Source organism: Diuraphis noxia, unplaced genomic scaffold (genome assembly GCF_037042655.1).
Source record: "Diuraphis noxia isolate RWA-SAM2 unplaced genomic scaffold, SU_Dnox_SAM2 contig0001, whole genome shotgun sequence".
NCBI classification, from domain to species: Eukaryota; Metazoa; Arthropoda; class Insecta; order Hemiptera; family Aphididae; genus Diuraphis; species Diuraphis noxia.
The window spans coordinates 77,816,902-77,837,279 of NW_028301711.1; the positions used below are offsets into that span (position 1 = coordinate 77,816,902).

Genomic DNA, 20,378 nt, shown 5'->3' on the forward strand with positions numbered 1-20,378 from the left:
TATGTTATCATAATTTACTTGTACTGCATGAAGTTTTGAATGCTTTTCCACAGACATTGCAAAATACTAAGTGCTTGTTGTGTTCTTCAATACCTTTGGTAAAACTTGTCCAAACTTGAGACATTTTTAAAAAAGGTAAAGGGTAAACGATATGTCGATACGTAATACGTACAAACACTACTAACTACTAAGTACTAACGTAATAAAAAATTACCGAGCTGTAACTTGTAAGGAGTAACTAGTAACTATCGAGTATCGAGTACAGACTACAACAAACTAAAGATTACAGAACAGAACAGTGAGTACTGAAAATAAATAACATTGCCTGTTATTAAATATTAATAAAAGGTACAATTTATATCTGATAATACTTTGTAGAACGTGACACAATATTTATTTATAGCACTTCTGAACAATAGAACAATAACATTACACACTTGATAATAGAAATAACCCATATAAAGAATTACAAGATTAAAGGTCTATTTACACATAACCGTTCCGTGTCCGTTCCGTATCCGTACTGTCCGTTCAGTATCAGTGCAAGTATATTTACACTTTACCGATTCGTATCCGTGATGTCCGTTCAGTATCAGACATCAGTGAAAATTATTATTAAGGCTTTTTCATACCAACTTACTTCATTATAGTACTTACTACTTACGTCTATACGAAGTACATGTTTGTACCAATATTACTTTTCATTTTGCAGTATTGTTATAATTAATATTAAATTAAAATTTATAAATCTAATTCATTTTCTTACCTATTTTAATAACTGTTTTATAATCAAATATTTGAGTGAAAATATGGCCGATAACTTTGATGACCTAGAAGATCTAGCCATACTTGCATTATTGCTAGACGAAGAAGAGAAAACAAGGAATAATACAAAAAAAAAAGACTTTGGGTTCACGACGTATGGAAAAAAAGAAAAACAGAAGGAGAATTTGCCACTTTATTTAAAGAATTAGTTGATCATGAAACGAAATTTTTTGAATATTTTCGAATGCCACAATATAGTTTCAACGTATTGTTGCATAAAATTGAAAATGATATTAAAAAACAAGACACTTTTTGGAGAGAGGCCATAACACCAAGAGAACGCCTGGCAGTTTGTTTAAGGTACGTGTACAATATTTTACTATGTATATGGTAATTTATTTTTGTAAATTTAATTAAGCTTTATAAATTTTAAATCCTTTTAAAATAAATATTTTCTTGTAAAATTAATAAATATGAATTGCTTTTAAAATAAATGTTGTCTTGTATAATATTAACGAATGTTGAATAGTTCATAATAAATTAAAAAAAAATTTAGTAGGTATACAACTAATATATAAAAATAAAAATTATAATTTATATAATATCAAATTATTTGTAAATATCTGGTCGGTCTGTAGGTCCTTGGATATTATAGGCAAGGTTCTGAGAAGCGTTTAAAGACATATTTTGACTTAAATGTGCAGGAGATGATGATGCAGATGAACAATATGATGTATTTGGTGATATTGTATTTGTTGGCACTTGAACATAGGCATGGTTTTGAGCATTTGTTTGAGTAAATTGTGGAGATGGCGGTGAGGACAGGTAGTGCGATCTAGATGTCGTATTTCGTGGTTCTTGTGCATATTGGTTGTTTTGAGCTTGAATGTTATTGTTATAGGTAAGGTTCTGGGTAGCATTTTTTTTAGAAAATTGTGGAGATGGTGGTGAGGGCAGGAAGTGTGATGTGGATGTCATGTCTCTTGGTTCTTGTACGTATTGGTTGTTTTGAGCTGCATTTGGAATAATATTTTGATTTAATTGCTGATATGTTGGCGATGGTACAGTAAAATATGGCACTGTATGTGATTTTTTTTTCTGTTCTTCGTCTAAGATCATTTTCATTTCATACTCTTGGACTATTGAAAATATTTTGGATTTCACTAAGTTTAAATAATACGGCGTGAATGTCTTAAGTGTTGGTGAGAGGCCTGCCAAAAAAGCATCAACTGGATTATTTTGAGCGATATTGGACATATTATTTTCCTTTTTTTGCATAATATATTTCATCAACGTGGTTGAAGCCGAATCTGGTGTTTTAATTATTGAACGTTTTTGGATCAATTTTCTAACTGGCTTAGACGACCGGGTTTGTTCAAAATTTTGCAATTGCTCACCGTCTATATCGTTGATGCTCTCGTCAATTTGAACTGCGGCGTTTTCGTTATCATTTTCATTTTCATTTTCGTCCACATCGTCATTGAAAATGTCTACGTTGTCTTCATTGCCAACTACATCTTCTATGTTTCCTAAAGTGTCCCTTTCTTGTAGATGTGGTTTTAGGAATTGTAGCTGGTCATCAAATTTATATTTTTTCACTTTTTTAGCGGCTTGCCCACTTGTTGTTTTTTTTTATAGATTTTCGATAATTATCTCGGATATTGTTCCAACGAGTTTTGCACATTTTTCCTATAATTACATATTGATACTATAATAATAAAACAACTATAGTGTATTTTATTATAATAATATTAAGTTCAAAATAGATAATACTACACGTTTATTACGTCCTAGGGCCCGGATTTATATGCATTTGCATGTTTTTTTTTTTTTAACAGTACAAAGAGTAGCTAATTAAGCTACAAGTTTGAATTATAGTCAATAGATCCGGAATACATAGTTTTATTTTGTATATTTTTTGCATAAATAAATGCATATTTGAATGATAACCAATGTATTAATACATACATATTTCGTATGTTTTTAGTACATACACATAATTCCGGGCCTTAGGTACTTATTACGTTATTTTATATTTTACACATCAATAATATCATAAAGAAAATATTTTTATTACGTATTTATTCATGTATTTACAATTAAATTTAAATCATAATATTTATAAACTAAAACTAACTATTAAATTAAATTATAGGTATATTTGATGTTTCAGATTTTTGGCTACGGGAGATTCCTTTAAGACAATTTCATTTAGTTATCGTCTAGGTCATACAACTGTTTATAGAATCGTAATTGAAACTTGTAAAAGTATAGTAACAAATTTAATGTCAGAAGTAATGCCACAACCCACAGAAGAAAGATGGAAACAAATTGCAAATGATTTTTGGACCAATTGGAATTTTCCGAACTGTATTGGTGCGTTGGACGGAAAACACGTCACTATTCAAGCACCGCCAAATACTGGTTCAAATTTTTTTAACTATAAAAAAACATTTTCTGTCGTGTTACTTGCATTAGTTGATGCACAGTATAATTTTATAGCCGTAGACGTGGGCGCTTATGGAAAAACAGTGATGGCGGAATATTAGCACACTCTAACTTGGGAAAAGCGTTAGAAAATGGTTCGTTAAATATTCCAAAAGATGAATTTTTACCTGGAACCACTATTTCTGCTCCATACGTTATATTAGGAGACGAAGCGTTTCCTCTGAAAACGTACTTGATGCGACCATATCCAGGGAAGCAATTAGATGATTCGTTAAAACGAATCTACAATTATCGTCTTTTTAGAACTCGTAGAGTAGTGGAAAATTGCTTTGGGATTTTAGCACAAAAGTTTCGTGTTTATAACAGGAGGATACAATCGAAGCCAGAAAATGTGGATCATATTATTTTATCAACATGTGTTCTTCATAATTTCATAAAAAAATATAATAATAGTGCCACTGAAAATGTTCAAAATATGAATGATCTAACTTCAAACATAACTTTGAATGATATACCTATGCAAGGAGGTGGTGCTGGGCAAGCAGCATTTGCAACTAGAGAACTATACAAACAATTTTTTAATTCCTCAGCTGGTTCAGTGCCGTGGCAAAATGAAAAAATTTAATTAAAACGTGTATTTTGTTTGATTTACATACTTTTATATACTTTGATATTATTAACTAATAACTATAAAGTAAACTAATTTAAATTAGTGTACAATTATTATTTAATTAATAATATTATTTAAATAATATACCTATATTATTAATTCAATTGTATTAATATTTTAATTGATACGATTTGTTTTGAAAAAAAAACACATTGACATTAAACTTGATTTATTGAATTTTGAATGTAATACATATTATTATAATAATTAGTAATTACCTATATTTACGTTATAAAATACATTCCGTGCATGGAATAATAAAACATAAGTAGGTACCTATTATTTATTTTCTATAACCAATAATCTAATCAAAATTGTATCATTATATAAAAAAATGTTATTTTCAAAATTAGGTATTCGAAATGGTATCTGAACATTGATTCGATCAAAATCTTAAGGGTAAAAAGAACCATCGATGAAAAAATACAATATTCAAAAATGATTCTGAGCAGATTCTATAATTAATTTATAAATTGGAATTTTTTGATATTTTATATTGCCATGAGAACGAATTTCAACTTCAAATATATTTTGTTGGTAATGCGCGAAAAACATTTTTTTATGTATACTTATCAACTAAGGAATTTCGTTATTTTTGTATTCAATTTTGATTCTCAAATATTTAAATTGAATGTTTTATATATTTTTAACTATTTAAATAGTTTACAGCTTTTCATGGTTTTAATGAATTTTGACAAAATTGAAACTCTAATAACAATTATACAAAAAAGTTATAAGAATACATTTTTAAATTTTTTGGTTATAATTTATAATATTAACTATTTACGAAAACCCTTGTTTTTAATTTTCAATCCTTGGTATCATAATTTTAGTTACCTGTTAAATTTATTTCATCTCCAATACTACGCCAAATACCATCTTTATATCCACTGTCCATATACTTGGCATGTGACAAATCATATAATTCCACGTGAGATCGAACCATCTCGATGAGTTTTTCATCAATATTCATTATTAAAAATAATTTTAATAATTATAATATAATATAATAATAATTAATTAATTAATTAATTATTATAATATAATACGGTAGGTATAATCAATTTAAAACTAAATTGTCAAATTTAGATTAAATTTAAATTTAAATAAGTCACTTGCAAGTCACTGGATATGTGCAGTTGAAGCTCGCCAAGTGCAGACTGTCACAAAAACAAATCGGATGGCTGTTTACATTGTTCCGTATTTTCCATATCCGTATCAGTGAAATCCCCAAAAACATTGTCTCCGACTAATTTTAAAACACGGAAACGGATGGAGCGGATACGGAACGGACACGGTACGGACATGTATAAACATGCCCATTTCATAACGAGCAAACAAACTTTAAACGTCGGACACGGAACGGATAGTACGGATACGGAACGGACACGGAACGGTTATGTGTAAATAGACCTTAAATACTTGGAATTTTCACCCTAATTGATGATAATGTTTTTATTAGTGTTAATTTATATTTTATATACAGTTAATATAATTATTAATATAAAAATTAAGTTGTAGCCTTGATTTGTGGCCCTCACTTAAAAATATCACATGCTACTTGTATTTTGTTTTTTAATTCCTGAAGATTGACAGGTGGATCTGCATAAACTACAGTCTTCAAATATCGCCGTAAAAAAAAGCAAGTTGTACTGCGTATGCTCGTACCGAGAGAGGTAAAAATTTGAAATCGGTCTGAAAATATGTATTTAAGTAATCCCTATCACCTCTCAAACCCCATTTAAATACAAGGATATAGGTAGTGTGATCACACTATATGTCTATATATATTATAAAAAAATAATACAAATTAAATTTGATAACATTTTTAATCATGCATACCTTATATACAAATAATGTACATATACGTACATATATACATTTTTTTATAATATTTATAATAATATAACTATGTAAGTAAAATAAAATAAAATAATAATTTCTATTCGATAAGATTGTTTTTCCCTGCCGTAATCTAATTGTAAATTTTAATTTTTGTTTAATATTATATAGATTTATATAACTATTTTAATTGTACATGGATGTACTTGGTTGGTATGTAATTAAATTACAAGACATTGACAATACCACTTAATAATGTTAGAAGTTCACAATATTGGCTAGACATTTATGGTATTACCTAATTTATATAATTTACGGTGACATACTTTAAACACTATTACTATACACAAAAACCATACTACCTACCGTGTACTTTAACTCTTTGAAGCATGGTGGTAAGTTGCATTGACCACCTATTTTTTTTAATTTTTGCATGGTGGTTATGACTACTAACCACCTCAAGGAAATAATTTTATCTTGTTTACGCATGGTGGTTAATGAATACTACCACCTCAATTGGTTAGTAAATATACCCACGTTTTGATTTATAAATAGTTGTATTTACCCAACTGTTTACATTTTGTGTCATACCATACGGTATACGGTGTTGCAGCTGCTTATCTTTATCGTTCCCGTAATATAAATTAAAATTGGAATTTTTGTTTATAACATCTTTGACATATGTATTGATAAGTATATTTTTCATTCATATCAGTCTCTATCACTCAGTAACAAATACTGATATAAAAATTAATACTTTGTGGTGGTTAACAGCCGTAACCACCATTCAAAATATGCACATTATTGATGATCGATAAGCATTCATATTCTAAAAGTTTCAAAGATGGCACGTCGTACAAGATTGTCGCAAAAAGATGTAGTTCAATATCTCGAAGAAGATTTTCCTTCTGGTTCTGAACTGGAATCAGATGCCGATGACACTGATGAAGATCCAGATTATCAAAAAGAATTTGTTTTGGATTGTTCGGACAGCGAATCTGACGATTCAAATAATTTGAATGATATTGTTTTACCAGCAAACTCATTAGAAACTTGTGCATTTTCAACTTCAACGTAAGTTTGCGAAATATAATATTTTAAATGGTACTGAAACTTATTTCCTTAGGAGTTAGGACACCATCTAGGAATAGACCAAATACTCGTAATTTAGTAACACCTGTCCATTATCAACAGCTTCCAGAAAGTTTGGAATTTGTGTCTCCTACTCATTCGTATGTTTAAATGATATATAAACAATATTACAAAATTATAGTGATATTTTATATTAAAATTGTTTGTATTATTATTTTGTTAATATTTTTATTTATTTTCACAGAAATGTATCAAGCCAAGTATCAATTGCTTCACCATTAAATTTAAATATAATCCCACCATCACCATCAACTTCAACGGTTCAGTACAATATACAGAATATAGTTATTCCTAACCAACCTCTACAAGTGCCTACTTGGTCTAAAACTGTTTCTATGTTTGAAGAAGATGTATTTAATGAAAGTAATGTTGGAGTTACAGAATATATAACAAGTATGTCAGATATTACACCAACAAATATATTTTTAAAACTTTTTCCTGAGACCCTTTTAGAACATGTTGCATTTCATACAAATTTGTATGCAACTCAAGCTGGAAAACCGTACATACCTACTACACCAAATGAAATAAAACATTTTTTTGCAATTAATATGTTCATGTCATTGAAAAAACTTCCTAGCTACAGAGACTATTGGTCAAGTGCCACTGATTTCCATGATAATTTTATTTCTAAAATAATGCCAGTAAATAGATTTGGATGGATTCTTTCACATTTACATTTTAATGACAACTCTTTAAAACCAAAAAGAGGAGAAATAGACTATGATAAATTATATAAAATTAGGCCACTTTTAAATTGTTTGAGTGAAACATTTAAAAAATCATATCGACCACATCAAAAATTAGCTGTAGATGAAAGTATGGTCAAATTTAAAGGTAGGTGTACCATGAAACAATATATGCAAAATAAACCCATAAAGCGTGGTTTTAAAATTTGGATGCTTTGCGATCAATCAAGTTATAACCTGAAATTTGAAATTTATACTGGAAAATGTAGTAGCAATGTAGTGGAAACAGGACTTGGTGCTAAAATAGTATTAAATTTAATGAATGAATTTGCTGGCAAAAATCATATAGTATACATGGATAATTATTTTAGTAGTTATAATTTATATGAAATTCTGAAACAAAATAATATTTATGCAGTAGGTACGGTAAATTCAAACAGGAAAAATTTACCAAAACTATCAGATGATAAAAAAATGATGAGAGGTGACTTTGACTGGAACACTACCCACACAACATTTGTCAATCATAACTATTGTATCAATGTTTAACTTTAATTGGAATTTAAATATTTAAAATTAAAACATTATTCAACATTGAATAGTTATTTAATTTTGTATATTATAATTAAAATAATGAACAACAATTAGTTAATATTGAAGAAAAAATATTTAAATGTTAACATACATTTGCAATTGTATAAATTTTAATATTTAATATCCATTTAACTTACTAAGATTAATCATTATTAAAGATTGAAAATTAAACACTAACTCAATATTAATAATAAATATTCAATTTTAATTTTTTGTTCATTTAAAATTAAATAATTTACATTCAATCAAAAATTTGGTTTAATTATGCTTAAAATTAATTTACATTAAATATTCTTAATTAATATTGAAGCGAAATTGATTAATATAAATGTGTGCATTATATATATATATATTATTATTATTATACATTATACTAGCTATATTATATATACAAATCCTGACACGTGTATTCCCCCTAACACAGTAACACACACGCACACGCACACTATGTAATATATGTAATATTGATTAGTATAAATAAGCAGCTTACGTGTATTTATAACTTTCTTAAATACGGGAAAACCATATTGCACCAACTATAAAATATAATTGCGTCCGGAGATCACCCCGCGAACCGCATCCCGATTATACGGTTATCCGTTAATCGTTATCGCACATCGGTCATCGGTAACGATATTTCGATAATAATTATAGTATTACACTGACTAAAGTGACTATTAAAGTATCAACTATCGAGTATTCGAGTTTGCCATTCGGCGTACGCGTATTTGGCATTCGGCATTCGGCTAGTCATCATCATTGTGGCTGTTATATTAATATTTATTACACTTACACTGCTATGAACTAATATTTATTGATCCTGGTATTAATAGTATTGAATGTTTTGATAGTGTTTTAACGTTTCTAAAATCTAAAGTTGCTGTATTCTGCGGTTAATGGTTATACATTGCACATGGCAGCTGGCAGCACATTGTATGCGAAGTAAGTATCATACATTTATTTGAAAGCTATTGTAATTAAGTGGTCGTTAAGTGTTATTACTAGCTGTTGTTATATTTTTCATTAGCTGCTGATTTTAATTTGAATAACAGCTCTACTAGTGTATTTAACATTTTAAAGTTAATTATTTATTTTATTTAATATGCCTCGACTCCCAATTAGTAAATCTACTAAGCGTAGAAGATATTTGGAAGAGGTTGAAACAGTTGATTTTATTATTGAAAATCAAGAACATTTTTTACCACCAACAAGTACATCTCCGAGTACATCCCAGATTAATTATACTACTAATTTGTTTACCGAAAGTCAACATCATTCATCATCATTTATCAGTAGTGTAAATGTGAATAGTACATCAGGGGGCACAGTTTCAAATATTGATTTTGATGATAATAGTGTAGACAAACTAGAATTTGAATATTTTAGCTCAGATTCTGACTATGATGAATGTGTGTCAAATGGAAATAATATTTTTAATAATGATGATTCCATTCTTAAATTATTAGCGCATTGGACAATTGAAAATAATATTACTTTATCTGCATTCTCAGCATTATTAAAGATTTTAAAGACTCATAGCTGTTTTAATCATTTTCCAGTAGATGCTAGGACTGTATTAAAGACCAATAAATCTAATGAGCAAAATAAAATTAAAGTTATTCATCCAGGATATTATTACCATTTTGGTATTGGTAATGGCTTAAAAACCCATTGTAATTTTTCATATGTAAATGATAACATAATTAAATTGGTTATTGGTGTTGATGGATTACCACTTACAAAAAGCTCTTCCAGCAGTTTCTGGCCTATTCTTGGTTATGCTCGTGACTTTTCAATTAAACCAAATGTGTTTTTGATTGGTCTTTATTGGGGGAAAGAAAAGCCATCAAGTAGTAATTCATTTTTAAATGATTTGGTTGATGAACTTAAATATTTAGCTGATTATGGTATGGATACTGATTTCGGAAAAAAAATTGTAAAAGTCGATACATTTTGCTGTGATACACCAGCTAAAAGCTTTATTTTATGTACTAAAGGACATGTTGGATACTATTCTTGTCCAAGATGCACTATTGATGGTGTTCGTGTAAATAACACAACGAGTTTTTTAGGAACAAATTTCCCCAAACGAACTCATTTAGATTTTATTAACCGGGCTGATGATGAGCATCATATTGGTGATACAGTTTCAAATTTAACTCAAATTCCCTACTTAAATATGGTAGATGATTTCAGTATTGACTACATGCATTTAGTATGCCTAGGTGTTGTAAAAAAGGTAATTTTATTATGGCTGGGTATATTAAAAAAAGCTCCAGTACTTGTCCGTATACAAAGCCATAATGTAAATATAATTACTAATCGCCTCTTATCTATTAAACCAAATATGGCCTGCGATTTTTCTAGAAAGCCTAGGGGATTAAATGAAGTACTAAGATGGAAAGCAACTGAGTTTAGATCATTTTTACTGTATACTGGACCAATAGTCTTAAAAGGAATTCTTTTAAATGAGTGCTATATTCATTTTATTTGCCTCCATGTAGCTTTTAGAATTCTTTTATCTCCCAATATTCCTGAAAAAATGATTAATTTTAGTGAAAAATTATTAATACATTTTGTTGAAAAATTTGAGGAGCTGTACGGAGAACAATTTGTATCACAAAATATCCATGGACTGATACATATAATTGATGACTATAAAAAATTTGGTTCCCTAGATAAGTGCTCATGTTTTCCTTTTGAAAATTACATGAAGTTTTTAAAAAAAATGGTTAGGAAACATGAGAAACCTTTGGAACAAGTAATCAACCGTTATCAAGAGTTTATAACCTTTAGTGAATCTAAATCAAATGATAATATAAATGGCAAAATAGTATACAAAAAATTACATAGTAATGGGCCATTACTTGAACACTTTACTGCACCTCAATTTCAAACATTTATTAAAAATGATATGAAAATAAATATTAAATCTGAGAGTGATTGTTACATAGGCTTTGAAGATAATAAAGAACTAAGCATTTTTAAAGTTATAAATATTTGTTATGATACCAATAGCAGTAAAAATGTTGTTTTAGCTAAGAAATTTAACAAAAATGTATGTTATTTTGAAAAACCTATTAACAGTTTAATATTAGGTATTGCAATAGTTGATGAATTGTCAGAAAATTTCACTGCTATTGATATAGAGTCCACACACTTTTCAAAGTATATGTTGCTTATGGATAGTGATAATAATAAACAGATTGCATATCCTATTTTACATACTTATGATGTTTAATATTGACCTCATTTATGTGATTATTTAAATTTTAATTTCACTTTATTTATTTAGATATTTATTAGATAATTATTTCTGTAATTATTAATTACTATATTTCTTTTAAAAATGTTAATGTAATATGTAATTATTTACTTATAGGTATACCTAATAAATATATATATATACATATTTAAAAAAACTATTATGTGACCTGTGTAAATATATGCATTTTTTATATAGGTAAATTACGTAAAATATAAAACCATGACAAGTTATTCTGTTGTTCATTTTTATGACGATGATTCCGTAGAAGCTGTACCTAGCTTTTGGATTAACAAAGATGGGACTTACTGTGCATGGCCCAAAAATATAAACCAAGCTTCAAAATTGATTGAACGTAAAAGTATACCCAATGAATGTGAATTTGATTATTTTAAATCAAGAATTTTAAAATCTAATATTGGTAAAATTAAAGTTATAATTTTTAATTTATATTTCTTACTTTCTATTTATATTTGGAATTTATATAACAGCATCAATACTACAAGCTAGAAAGATGGCAGAAAAAGCAACTATTCAAACAGACGTGTCAGATGACGATTACGACAATAAGTCTAAAAGAAAATTAAAATCAAAAAAATCAGATATCTTTTATTCTGACTGTCCTGATTTTTCAGGTTAATTTTGTTGTCATTTTTTACTTAGTATTTAATTGTATTAAAAATAGATATCAGTTTTTAACTAATTTTTTTTTTATTCACATTGTTTAATTTAGAATTTGATAGTGATATTTCAAACATAAATGTTTATAAATCAAAAGTTCCTGGTTGGTCGCCTTCACCAAAAAAGTCAAAAAGTAAGTTCATAATATAAATAACTTTTATGTCAAAACATAAGTGATATTTTTTTTTTTTTTGTGACTTATTTTAAATTTAGTATTGAATACATCTTAGTGGCTATTTATAATGAAATAATATTTATCTTGAATAATTGTGTGAGTGTGAAGTCATTAAGATAAAATAGACATTATATTGGAAATTGTATACATTTTTTACTACATTGGGTTACTCAATGCTTTTAAAAAATACTGGGCATTTTTTACTTACGACCCGCCCCAAAGTTTCATCTAGAACCACTTTCCTACCAGAAAAAATGCTAAAGTAGAAAATCAAAACATTTTTGCTGCCTTAAAAGACAAAAGATGGTTGTAATATATAAATAAACAAAACCCATAGTAAAATTAATACATTTTTTGCACTATTTAGAATTTGTAATTATTAATATGATGCTGTGTACAGAAAGAATAAAAAGGAAGAATTATTTAAGAAGCGCATAAAAATGTTATGATTTTCAGTCAGTGTAAATGTTTGGTTTTCAAGACGAAATAGATTAGTATAATATAGTTAATGTAAAGGTTTATTGGTTATTATTACAGAGGTTTAAATTTCTTAGTTTTAAAGTTTAATATTGTAACATATTCAGTGTAAGTAATAACTTGTGAAATTTATTCTTATATTAATATTGTATTTATATAATCTCACATTTTTTTTTTCAAGTATTTAATCAATCAGTTTCAAAAACTGCACATATTGGAGCTCCTAAGAACAGATTAATTGTAAAAAAATTGTGTTATGAAGAATCACAGCCAATTACTAATTGTGAAGAAAAAGGCAAGTTTTGATAAAATTCTAAAATATACTGCATAGGTCATAATATATGCATATAGTGACTTATTTTGTAATAAACTAATTATAAAATGTTTAATATTTTTTATTAGATACAAGTGTTATTATAAATAAACCTGACGAGTATGAAGATAAAGCAGCTGTAAACACATCAGCTAGATACTTAGCAAACACAACTGTAGTTACTACTACACCAAACTCAATGTCAAACCCAACAGAAATTCAATCAGGTAAATAATATTCAAAAATTTTTAATATTTACCTACAAGCTACCATATTACTATTATATATATATATATATATATATATATATGGTCCTATACTTTGTACTTATTGTAACAAACTTATTTCAAACTTTAAAAAAACATTTTTTTTTTTTTTAAACTTGATCAACTTAAATAATAATTATACATATATAATTTACTGCAACAAATAAGAAATATAATATTATAAAATATACTATAAAGACAAACATATTTGATAACTATAAACATTTTGAAAAATTATATTATATTGCTTTTGGTTAACTAAAAGTATCACCCCGGTTGTTGGATTTACATTTAATAAATGATATATTGTGACTTATTTTCAGGCAACAACAGTTCTAAACTAAGTTATGTTAATAAGACTCCTGAATCTCCTAAAATGTCTGAAGTTTTCAGTAGTACACCAACTGAATTGACTGGTAATAGTATATATATTTGATATTTAATATTTAAATTTATACTCTTCTGTAGACTAATACATACCTTAGGTATTATCATTTATGTACTTATCTAAAGTATTACTATTATACATTTGAAAAATACTGCTCTAATACTAGTTTTAAAAATGTATTTAAAATTTAAATAATACTTGATCCCTGTATAAAACAGTTGTTGTTATACTTTTATTTAGTTAAATATTTAAAAGTTAAAAATATAAAATTAGACTATTATTGTAAATAGTATTTTTTTAAAGTAACTTGTTATATAATGCATGTTATACATAATGTATATAGATTTACTTTTTAATTATGTTTTGTTAGTAGTTATTAATGCATAAACATTCCTGTACAAATATTAAATAATATATTTAATATCAACAAAATTGCATCATAATATTTAAGATTAAGTACCTGTTTAAAATATAGTACTCTATATCATGAAATTTAAAACTTGTATTCGTATACTTGCAGCTTTGCTATTATAACATTATTCAATACTTACATTTTTTTCTATAACTACCGAATATTCCAAAAGTGAATGGGTCTTTATTGTGTACTTATTTAAAAGTACCAACATATTAATTGCTACAATTTTATTTATTTTTGAAAATATTTGTAATGTTATTTAATTTTTTTATAACGCATATTATTTATATTTTAATTAACTGATGATGATATATTATTATTTTGATTAGGTACATTTGTAAGTAACAACTTTCAAAAAGAAGTTCTTCATACACTAACATTTATTAAACATGAACTAAGACGTGTCGTTAATAATCAAATTGAATTGAGCCAAAGACTAGAAGTTTTAGAAACACAATCAGATAGTAATATCCATATTAATAATAGCAGTAATAAGCCTTTTAGCTTGTTGAAGGATATGTCTGATTGTACTATACCATTAAATAATGAAATAGATCTTAATATATTTGAAGATAAAATTTCTGGAGACAGTGTATTCAGATCTAATTTGGTAATAAAATGTAATGTTATTTTAAACTAATGTAAAATTAGCTATAAATATATTTTTCCTATGCTTAGATCAATGAGTTATCCTACATTGGCGGAAAACATGTAAAAGCCATGGTTAAAAGGATGATGTATAAACTGTTTAATGATGAACTACTTAAAAACTATTCGTTTACTGGCAAAAAGGGAAAAAAGAAATTTTCAACATTAGCAATATGTTCTGTTATTTTTGGTAAGATGGTTTAAAAGTATATATTTACAAACTTTTTATTATTATATTAAATTGTTACCAATATTTTACATCTTGAATCTTTTTCCATTATTATAATCACAATCAATCTTCTTAATGATAACTAATGAAATTTCAATGTATTTTTTAATATTATATTTATACATAAATCTATTCATTACTTACTATTATTTTAGATACTCTAAAACAACATAAAAAATTCAAATGTATCTCACAGAATGAAATTGAAGAAATCATTAAATACATTCTTGCACAAGCACCATTTAATCTTAAAAGACTAGATGCTAAAATAATAATAAAGGATTAATTTATTAATTTATTATTAATTTGTTTGTACATATAACTTATTATCAGGTTATGTACCTACCTTGATAGTTAACTTTTACCCCAATTTTATTATTTTAATTTATATTTTATTATAATATATTTTTTTTACATAAACATCATATACAACTAATTAATAAGTTATGTACCTTTATAATATATTTTATTATAATAACACCCAGTTTTTATTATACTATTTTATTTTTTGTTTGAAAAAAAATTAAATATTTTTAGTTTTATCATTATTTTTCTGATAATATTTACATACATCATATAAGACTCAAGATATGTACCTTTATTATAATATATTTTATGCTACAGTTTTATTATTTTGTTTAAAAAAAAAAAAATTGTAATGTTATACATTATTATCATTCTTATAATATATATTTGTATTTATATATTATATATTGTATAAGTCTCATTAGGTTATGTACCTTAATTATATTTTATACTACAGTTTTATTATATTATTTTTTGTTTCCTTACCTATTATTACATACATCCTTATAATATATTTTAATATTTTTGTTAATGAAAATGAAATATTTATTAAACTTTGGTATCTGATATTTATTTAATATTTAATTTTAATACTAATTATTAATTGCAAAAGAGTTCAAACAATATTTACTCTGTATTTTTAAATATTTTACAATCCATAAACAATAGAAATTAAACATTAAATAAATTTAAAATTCTTATATTAAATAAACGTTAATGTAAAATATTTATTTAATGTATGTTTTAAATATTAATTGCGAAATGCAAAAGGGTTCAAACAATATTTATTATAATTTAATTAATATTAAAAAATGTATAACCAATGGAAATCAAACATTTAACCAATATATCAATTTTTTTTTAAACATTGAATAATCATTAAATAAATATTTGTATGCTGTGTGGGTAGTGATACAAGTATCACAATGTGCAAATGGAAAGATAAAAGAAGTGTTCATTTACTTTCATCACGTTCATTACCTCAAGAACCTATTTCAGTAAAAAGAAAACAAAAAGATGGAACAATTGTAAACGTACCCTGTCCACAAGTATTAGTGGATTATAATAAAAACATGAATTATGTAGACAATTTTGACAGATTAAAAGGAGATTATTCATTAGACAGAAAATCTGTTAAGTGGTATATGAGGTTGGTGTTCCATTTTGTAGATTGTGCAATAACAAATGCATTTATTATACATAAGGAACTACCCAATGTGGAACATTTCAAGAATAAAAATTTCAAAAGAAACATTTATAATACACTTTTATCGGACAAATTAGTAGCAGTTTCCCAAAAGTCAAAAAAAACTTTATCTCAAGGAGGCCCTGCTTCACGAAAGCCTCATATAAACAAAAGTATACGATTAGAAAGTTCCAGTCACCAACCTCAGAGAACAACTTCTAGGCGTTGTGGTAATTGTAGTACAAAAAAAAACCCTGTAAGAAGCATTTGGGAGTGCTCAGTATGTAAAGTAAGTTTGTGCATGAAGAAATCCAAAAATTGTTTTCAAGAATTCCATTTAGCAAAAGGTAAGTTGATAATAATTTACTCATCTGTTTCTTGTGTTTTATGTTATTCTACAGAATGGTACATGTTCAGCTGCTTCCTACGACATATAAATTATTTGAATAAATAATATATATGTATTATGTGGTAATTATTTAGTTTGATCAATGTTATGCTTTTTATGTTGTTTTGTGCTTTGCTACTAAAACTAAATTGATGTGCTTATGTATGGAATACATTATATTTTTGCAATTATTTATTACATAGTTGTTTTTATTAATTTATTTAAAATATGAATTTACATTTTTAGATGTTTGACTATTGATGGTTTATCAAGAACCTATCCAACATAATTCATAATTCATAATTTGTCATTATTTATTTTTATTATATTATAATGTTTGTAATAAAGAAATTTGATTTATAAAAAAAATTATGTTGTTAATCTATGCATGGTGGTTAGTGTAAGTAACCACCACTAAAACTTAAATAACTTTGTAAGTAATTTAAATTTTACTAAAATAGTGGTACATAGATCATTTATTGACCCACTACTATAAGTATTTTACAAAATTTCAAACTTTTTTTTTTAAAAAAGTTTCTGTGCATTTAGGTACTGAATTTTTATATATGAACCGTGCTTCAAAGAGTTAAATATAATGAAATTTAAGGTGTAGTTAACATAAAGAATAAAGATATATAAGTTATTGATGGAACATGCCTATTAAAGGTTAAAGAACATAAAAACAATTTCATAAACCAATTATGGTAATAATACCGAATAATATATATTTTATAATTGATCAACCAAAAAAAAATTTTATTTTATTTTAATATGTATTGTTAATGTATTCAATGATAATCAAGTTATTATTGTTTTTTTTTAATAATATAAGCCTTATACATTTATACAGTTATATTATTATTATTTTTTAATTTGAACCTTATTCAATATAAATTATTTAATTTTTTTTTTTTTATAGATATTTGATAAAATATATACTTTTAAATAAAGATAATGATATTTTATTTTCATGTAATTAAACTTCTTTATTTATATTACACTATATAAATTATTATTTGTTGATGACTGTATTGTTACAATTATGAAACTAGATCAATCAAGATTATAACTCTGCGTAAGACTCACAGTACATTATTGATCTAATTGAGTATTTCTTAGATATCTAATATATTCATTAAGGTTTCTATCTCTTTTTGAATATCAACATACTGTTACAATCAAAATTGACAATAACAACAGGAATTAACTATGCATTGTTGTGAGTCATTACACAGACAAAAGTAATAAAAACCCAAGTATAAAGTTACACTTGTATTGTTAAGTATGTAAGTTGTTATACTTATTTCACCCAAACCATCTACCTCAACACAAGTCGTTCGTCCTCCTGTATGCTGGGACACTACAATATTGTAGTAAACACAGCACGTATAATATACGGGTATACTAAGGATAATGTTGGTGTATATATATTCGTAATTAATATTCGTATAATATACGTTAATAATACATGTATCATTGGTCGGTCGATTTAACGTGTAAGGATATACGAATATATTAGGTTTAAAATACGTGTATCATTGGTCGGCCGATTTTACGTGTAAGGATATACGAATATATTAGGTTTAAAATACGTTGATGCATATTCGTATATTTTCCGTGGTGAAACTGCGTATAATTAACGTCGATCATACGCGTGTATTATTGGTCGGTCGAACTTAAATCGATTTACGTGGAAGAAGATACGAATATATTGGGTTTAAAATACGTTGATGCATAATAATCTTATACTGATTAATATAATAATAATAATAGGTAATACATATATAATATATTATTATAGTACGTCAGCGTCAGGTTTCCCTACAAGCAGAACAAGCAGATGATTGGAGCGGCAAAATTTTGGGGGCGGCAAATTTGCTACTCATAAAAAAAATATCATCTTTCATTATAATATTTTAATAATTATTGAATATTTTATTTATTAAAAATAAAATTGAGTGCTGCGGTCATCAAAATAGATATTTATATCGATATCCATGTTCGACTGGTGTTGACTACGATGATAATATTGCCCCGGTCGATGCGTCTATTTATATTTTTGTGGAACTATTAAGTTTTACTGTGGTTTTCCTAGAAACTTATAAATTGCTTATCTTATCATAATATGACAATAGTACAATACACACATTTTGTCAAATATATTTTAGTTTCGTGATTTCATTGAAATACGATAAAAATTTTACACGTTTCATTAAACAAAATTATTTGTATGAAATACGGCTCGCGGACAGTGTCAACTATTTGCGTTTTTTTATTTTTGTTTATTTATTATTCGGTTGCTGGCAAGGCCGGATTAAGGGGGGGTCTAGCCGGGGCGGTAGCCCCGGGGCCCTCTCAAATACCCAAGTGAAAGGAGCCCAAACAATTTTAAGCCGATACATAATTTTCAGTGATTTAAAAAAAATAGTTTTTCTATATTTTAAAAACCATTTTTTTTATCGACAAAAATAACTAAATAGTAAATACTTACAAAAGCACAATGGTAGAAAAGATGCATTTTACCACGCACTAAGACATATATATTATGTATATCTTAGTCCGTGGTTATAATTTATGTTATTTTTATTTCTGTAATAACATAGACATAAAATTAGAAAATAATTACAACCCACATAGCATTTTGGGTGATGATAATGTCTACAAAATATTTTTTAAAGGTCATGACAATAATATTTCTCAGTAAATATTTTAAAAATATTATAAAAATATATATCGTATAATATTTCAGGACGATTATTTCTTAAAGGTTTTAAAAACATTTTCTTTGAAATATTTTATGATTATCATACAATATATATTTTAAACATAACCTTTTAATATTTTTTGAAAATATTTGCTACCGTTTATTTTTAAAATATTTTAAAAATAACTGAGTTATGTGATAATAATTAATAAATTAATTTAACAATACATAGTATGTATATATTATGGTACTTTTCGGTATATATATAATATTATATAATACTCCAAATATAATATTTATATATTATAATAAGCCTCTATAATGAGCTGCGTAATTTTGAAAAATGTATTGTTTTTTTGAATTAATGGAATTAATTTCTATCTATTTTACGAAACGTAGGTACCTATCAGACAATTCAGACACGAAATATAGATGCGATATTAAACAATATTAGCTGGTTAATATAGTTCTTATAGGATAATATTATTAACATCATATTTATAACCGCCACGGCCGATTGAGTCGATTGGCAAAGACATGATAATAAATAATAATTATACATAATAAATAAGTATAATATTCTATAATCTACAGTAATTATATATAATTAATCAATAATCAATATAAATAATAATATTTTATTATTTTATTATATTGTATATAAAACAGTCGCCGCGCGCCGCCCGCCGACAAGGTGCTGGCCTGCTGGGATTTATGAAAACATATAGTGTATATGAATCGCGTAATAATATATGAGAGATCAGTATAAATATAATA

The 20,378-nt window shown here is 26.2% G+C and overlaps 3 protein-coding genes and 1 pseudogene across 6 annotated transcripts; 3 read left to right on the forward strand and 1 right to left on the reverse strand.

Annotated features, from left to right (window-relative positions):
* Nucleotides 1–1,374: 1,374 nt before the first annotated feature.
* Nucleotides 1,375–5,081, reverse strand: LOC149061839 (uncharacterized; annotated as a pseudogene).
* Nucleotides 5,082–6,471: 1,390 nt separating this feature from the next.
* Nucleotides 6,472–17,266, forward strand: LOC149061840 (uncharacterized). 4 transcript variants are annotated; one of them, XM_089218104.1, is made up of 5 exons: nucleotides 6,472–6,799; nucleotides 6,859–6,957; nucleotides 7,062–7,270; nucleotides 7,331–7,444; nucleotides 16,962–17,266. In XM_089218104.1, the coding sequence occupies exons 1-5, from the start codon at nucleotides 6,570–6,572 to the stop codon at nucleotides 16,982–16,984; spliced, it is 675 nt and encodes a 224-aa protein (XP_089074230.1). In that variant the 5' UTR covers nucleotides 6,472–6,569; the 3' UTR covers nucleotides 16,985–17,266. The 4 variants fall into 4 exon arrangements, with proteins under 4 accessions (XP_089074230.1, XP_089074231.1, XP_089074229.1 ...); XM_089218103.1 differs by having other exon boundaries at nucleotides 6,473–6,799; nucleotides 7,062–7,444; nucleotides 16,962–16,980; nucleotides 17,144–17,266; XM_089218102.1 differs by having other exon boundaries at nucleotides 6,473–6,799; nucleotides 7,062–7,444.
* On the forward strand, nucleotides 9,012–15,303 carry LOC149061841 (uncharacterized). Its single transcript, XM_089221191.1, has 8 exons — nucleotides 9,012–9,102; nucleotides 11,624–11,846; nucleotides 11,917–12,060; nucleotides 12,159–12,239; nucleotides 12,940–13,053; nucleotides 14,470–14,750; nucleotides 14,819–14,978; nucleotides 15,173–15,303. Exons 2-8 carry the CDS (start codon nucleotides 11,648–11,650, stop codon nucleotides 15,301–15,303), a joined length of 1,110 nt encoding a protein of 369 aa, XP_089077317.1. The 5' UTR covers nucleotides 9,012–9,102; nucleotides 11,624–11,647.
* On the forward strand, nucleotides 9,263–11,401 carry LOC149061842 (uncharacterized). The gene has a single exon (XM_089221182.1). The coding sequence runs from the start codon at nucleotides 9,263–9,265 to the stop codon at nucleotides 11,399–11,401; it is 2,139 nt and encodes a 712-aa protein (XP_089077308.1).
* Nucleotides 17,267–20,378: the final 3,112 nt, after the last annotated feature.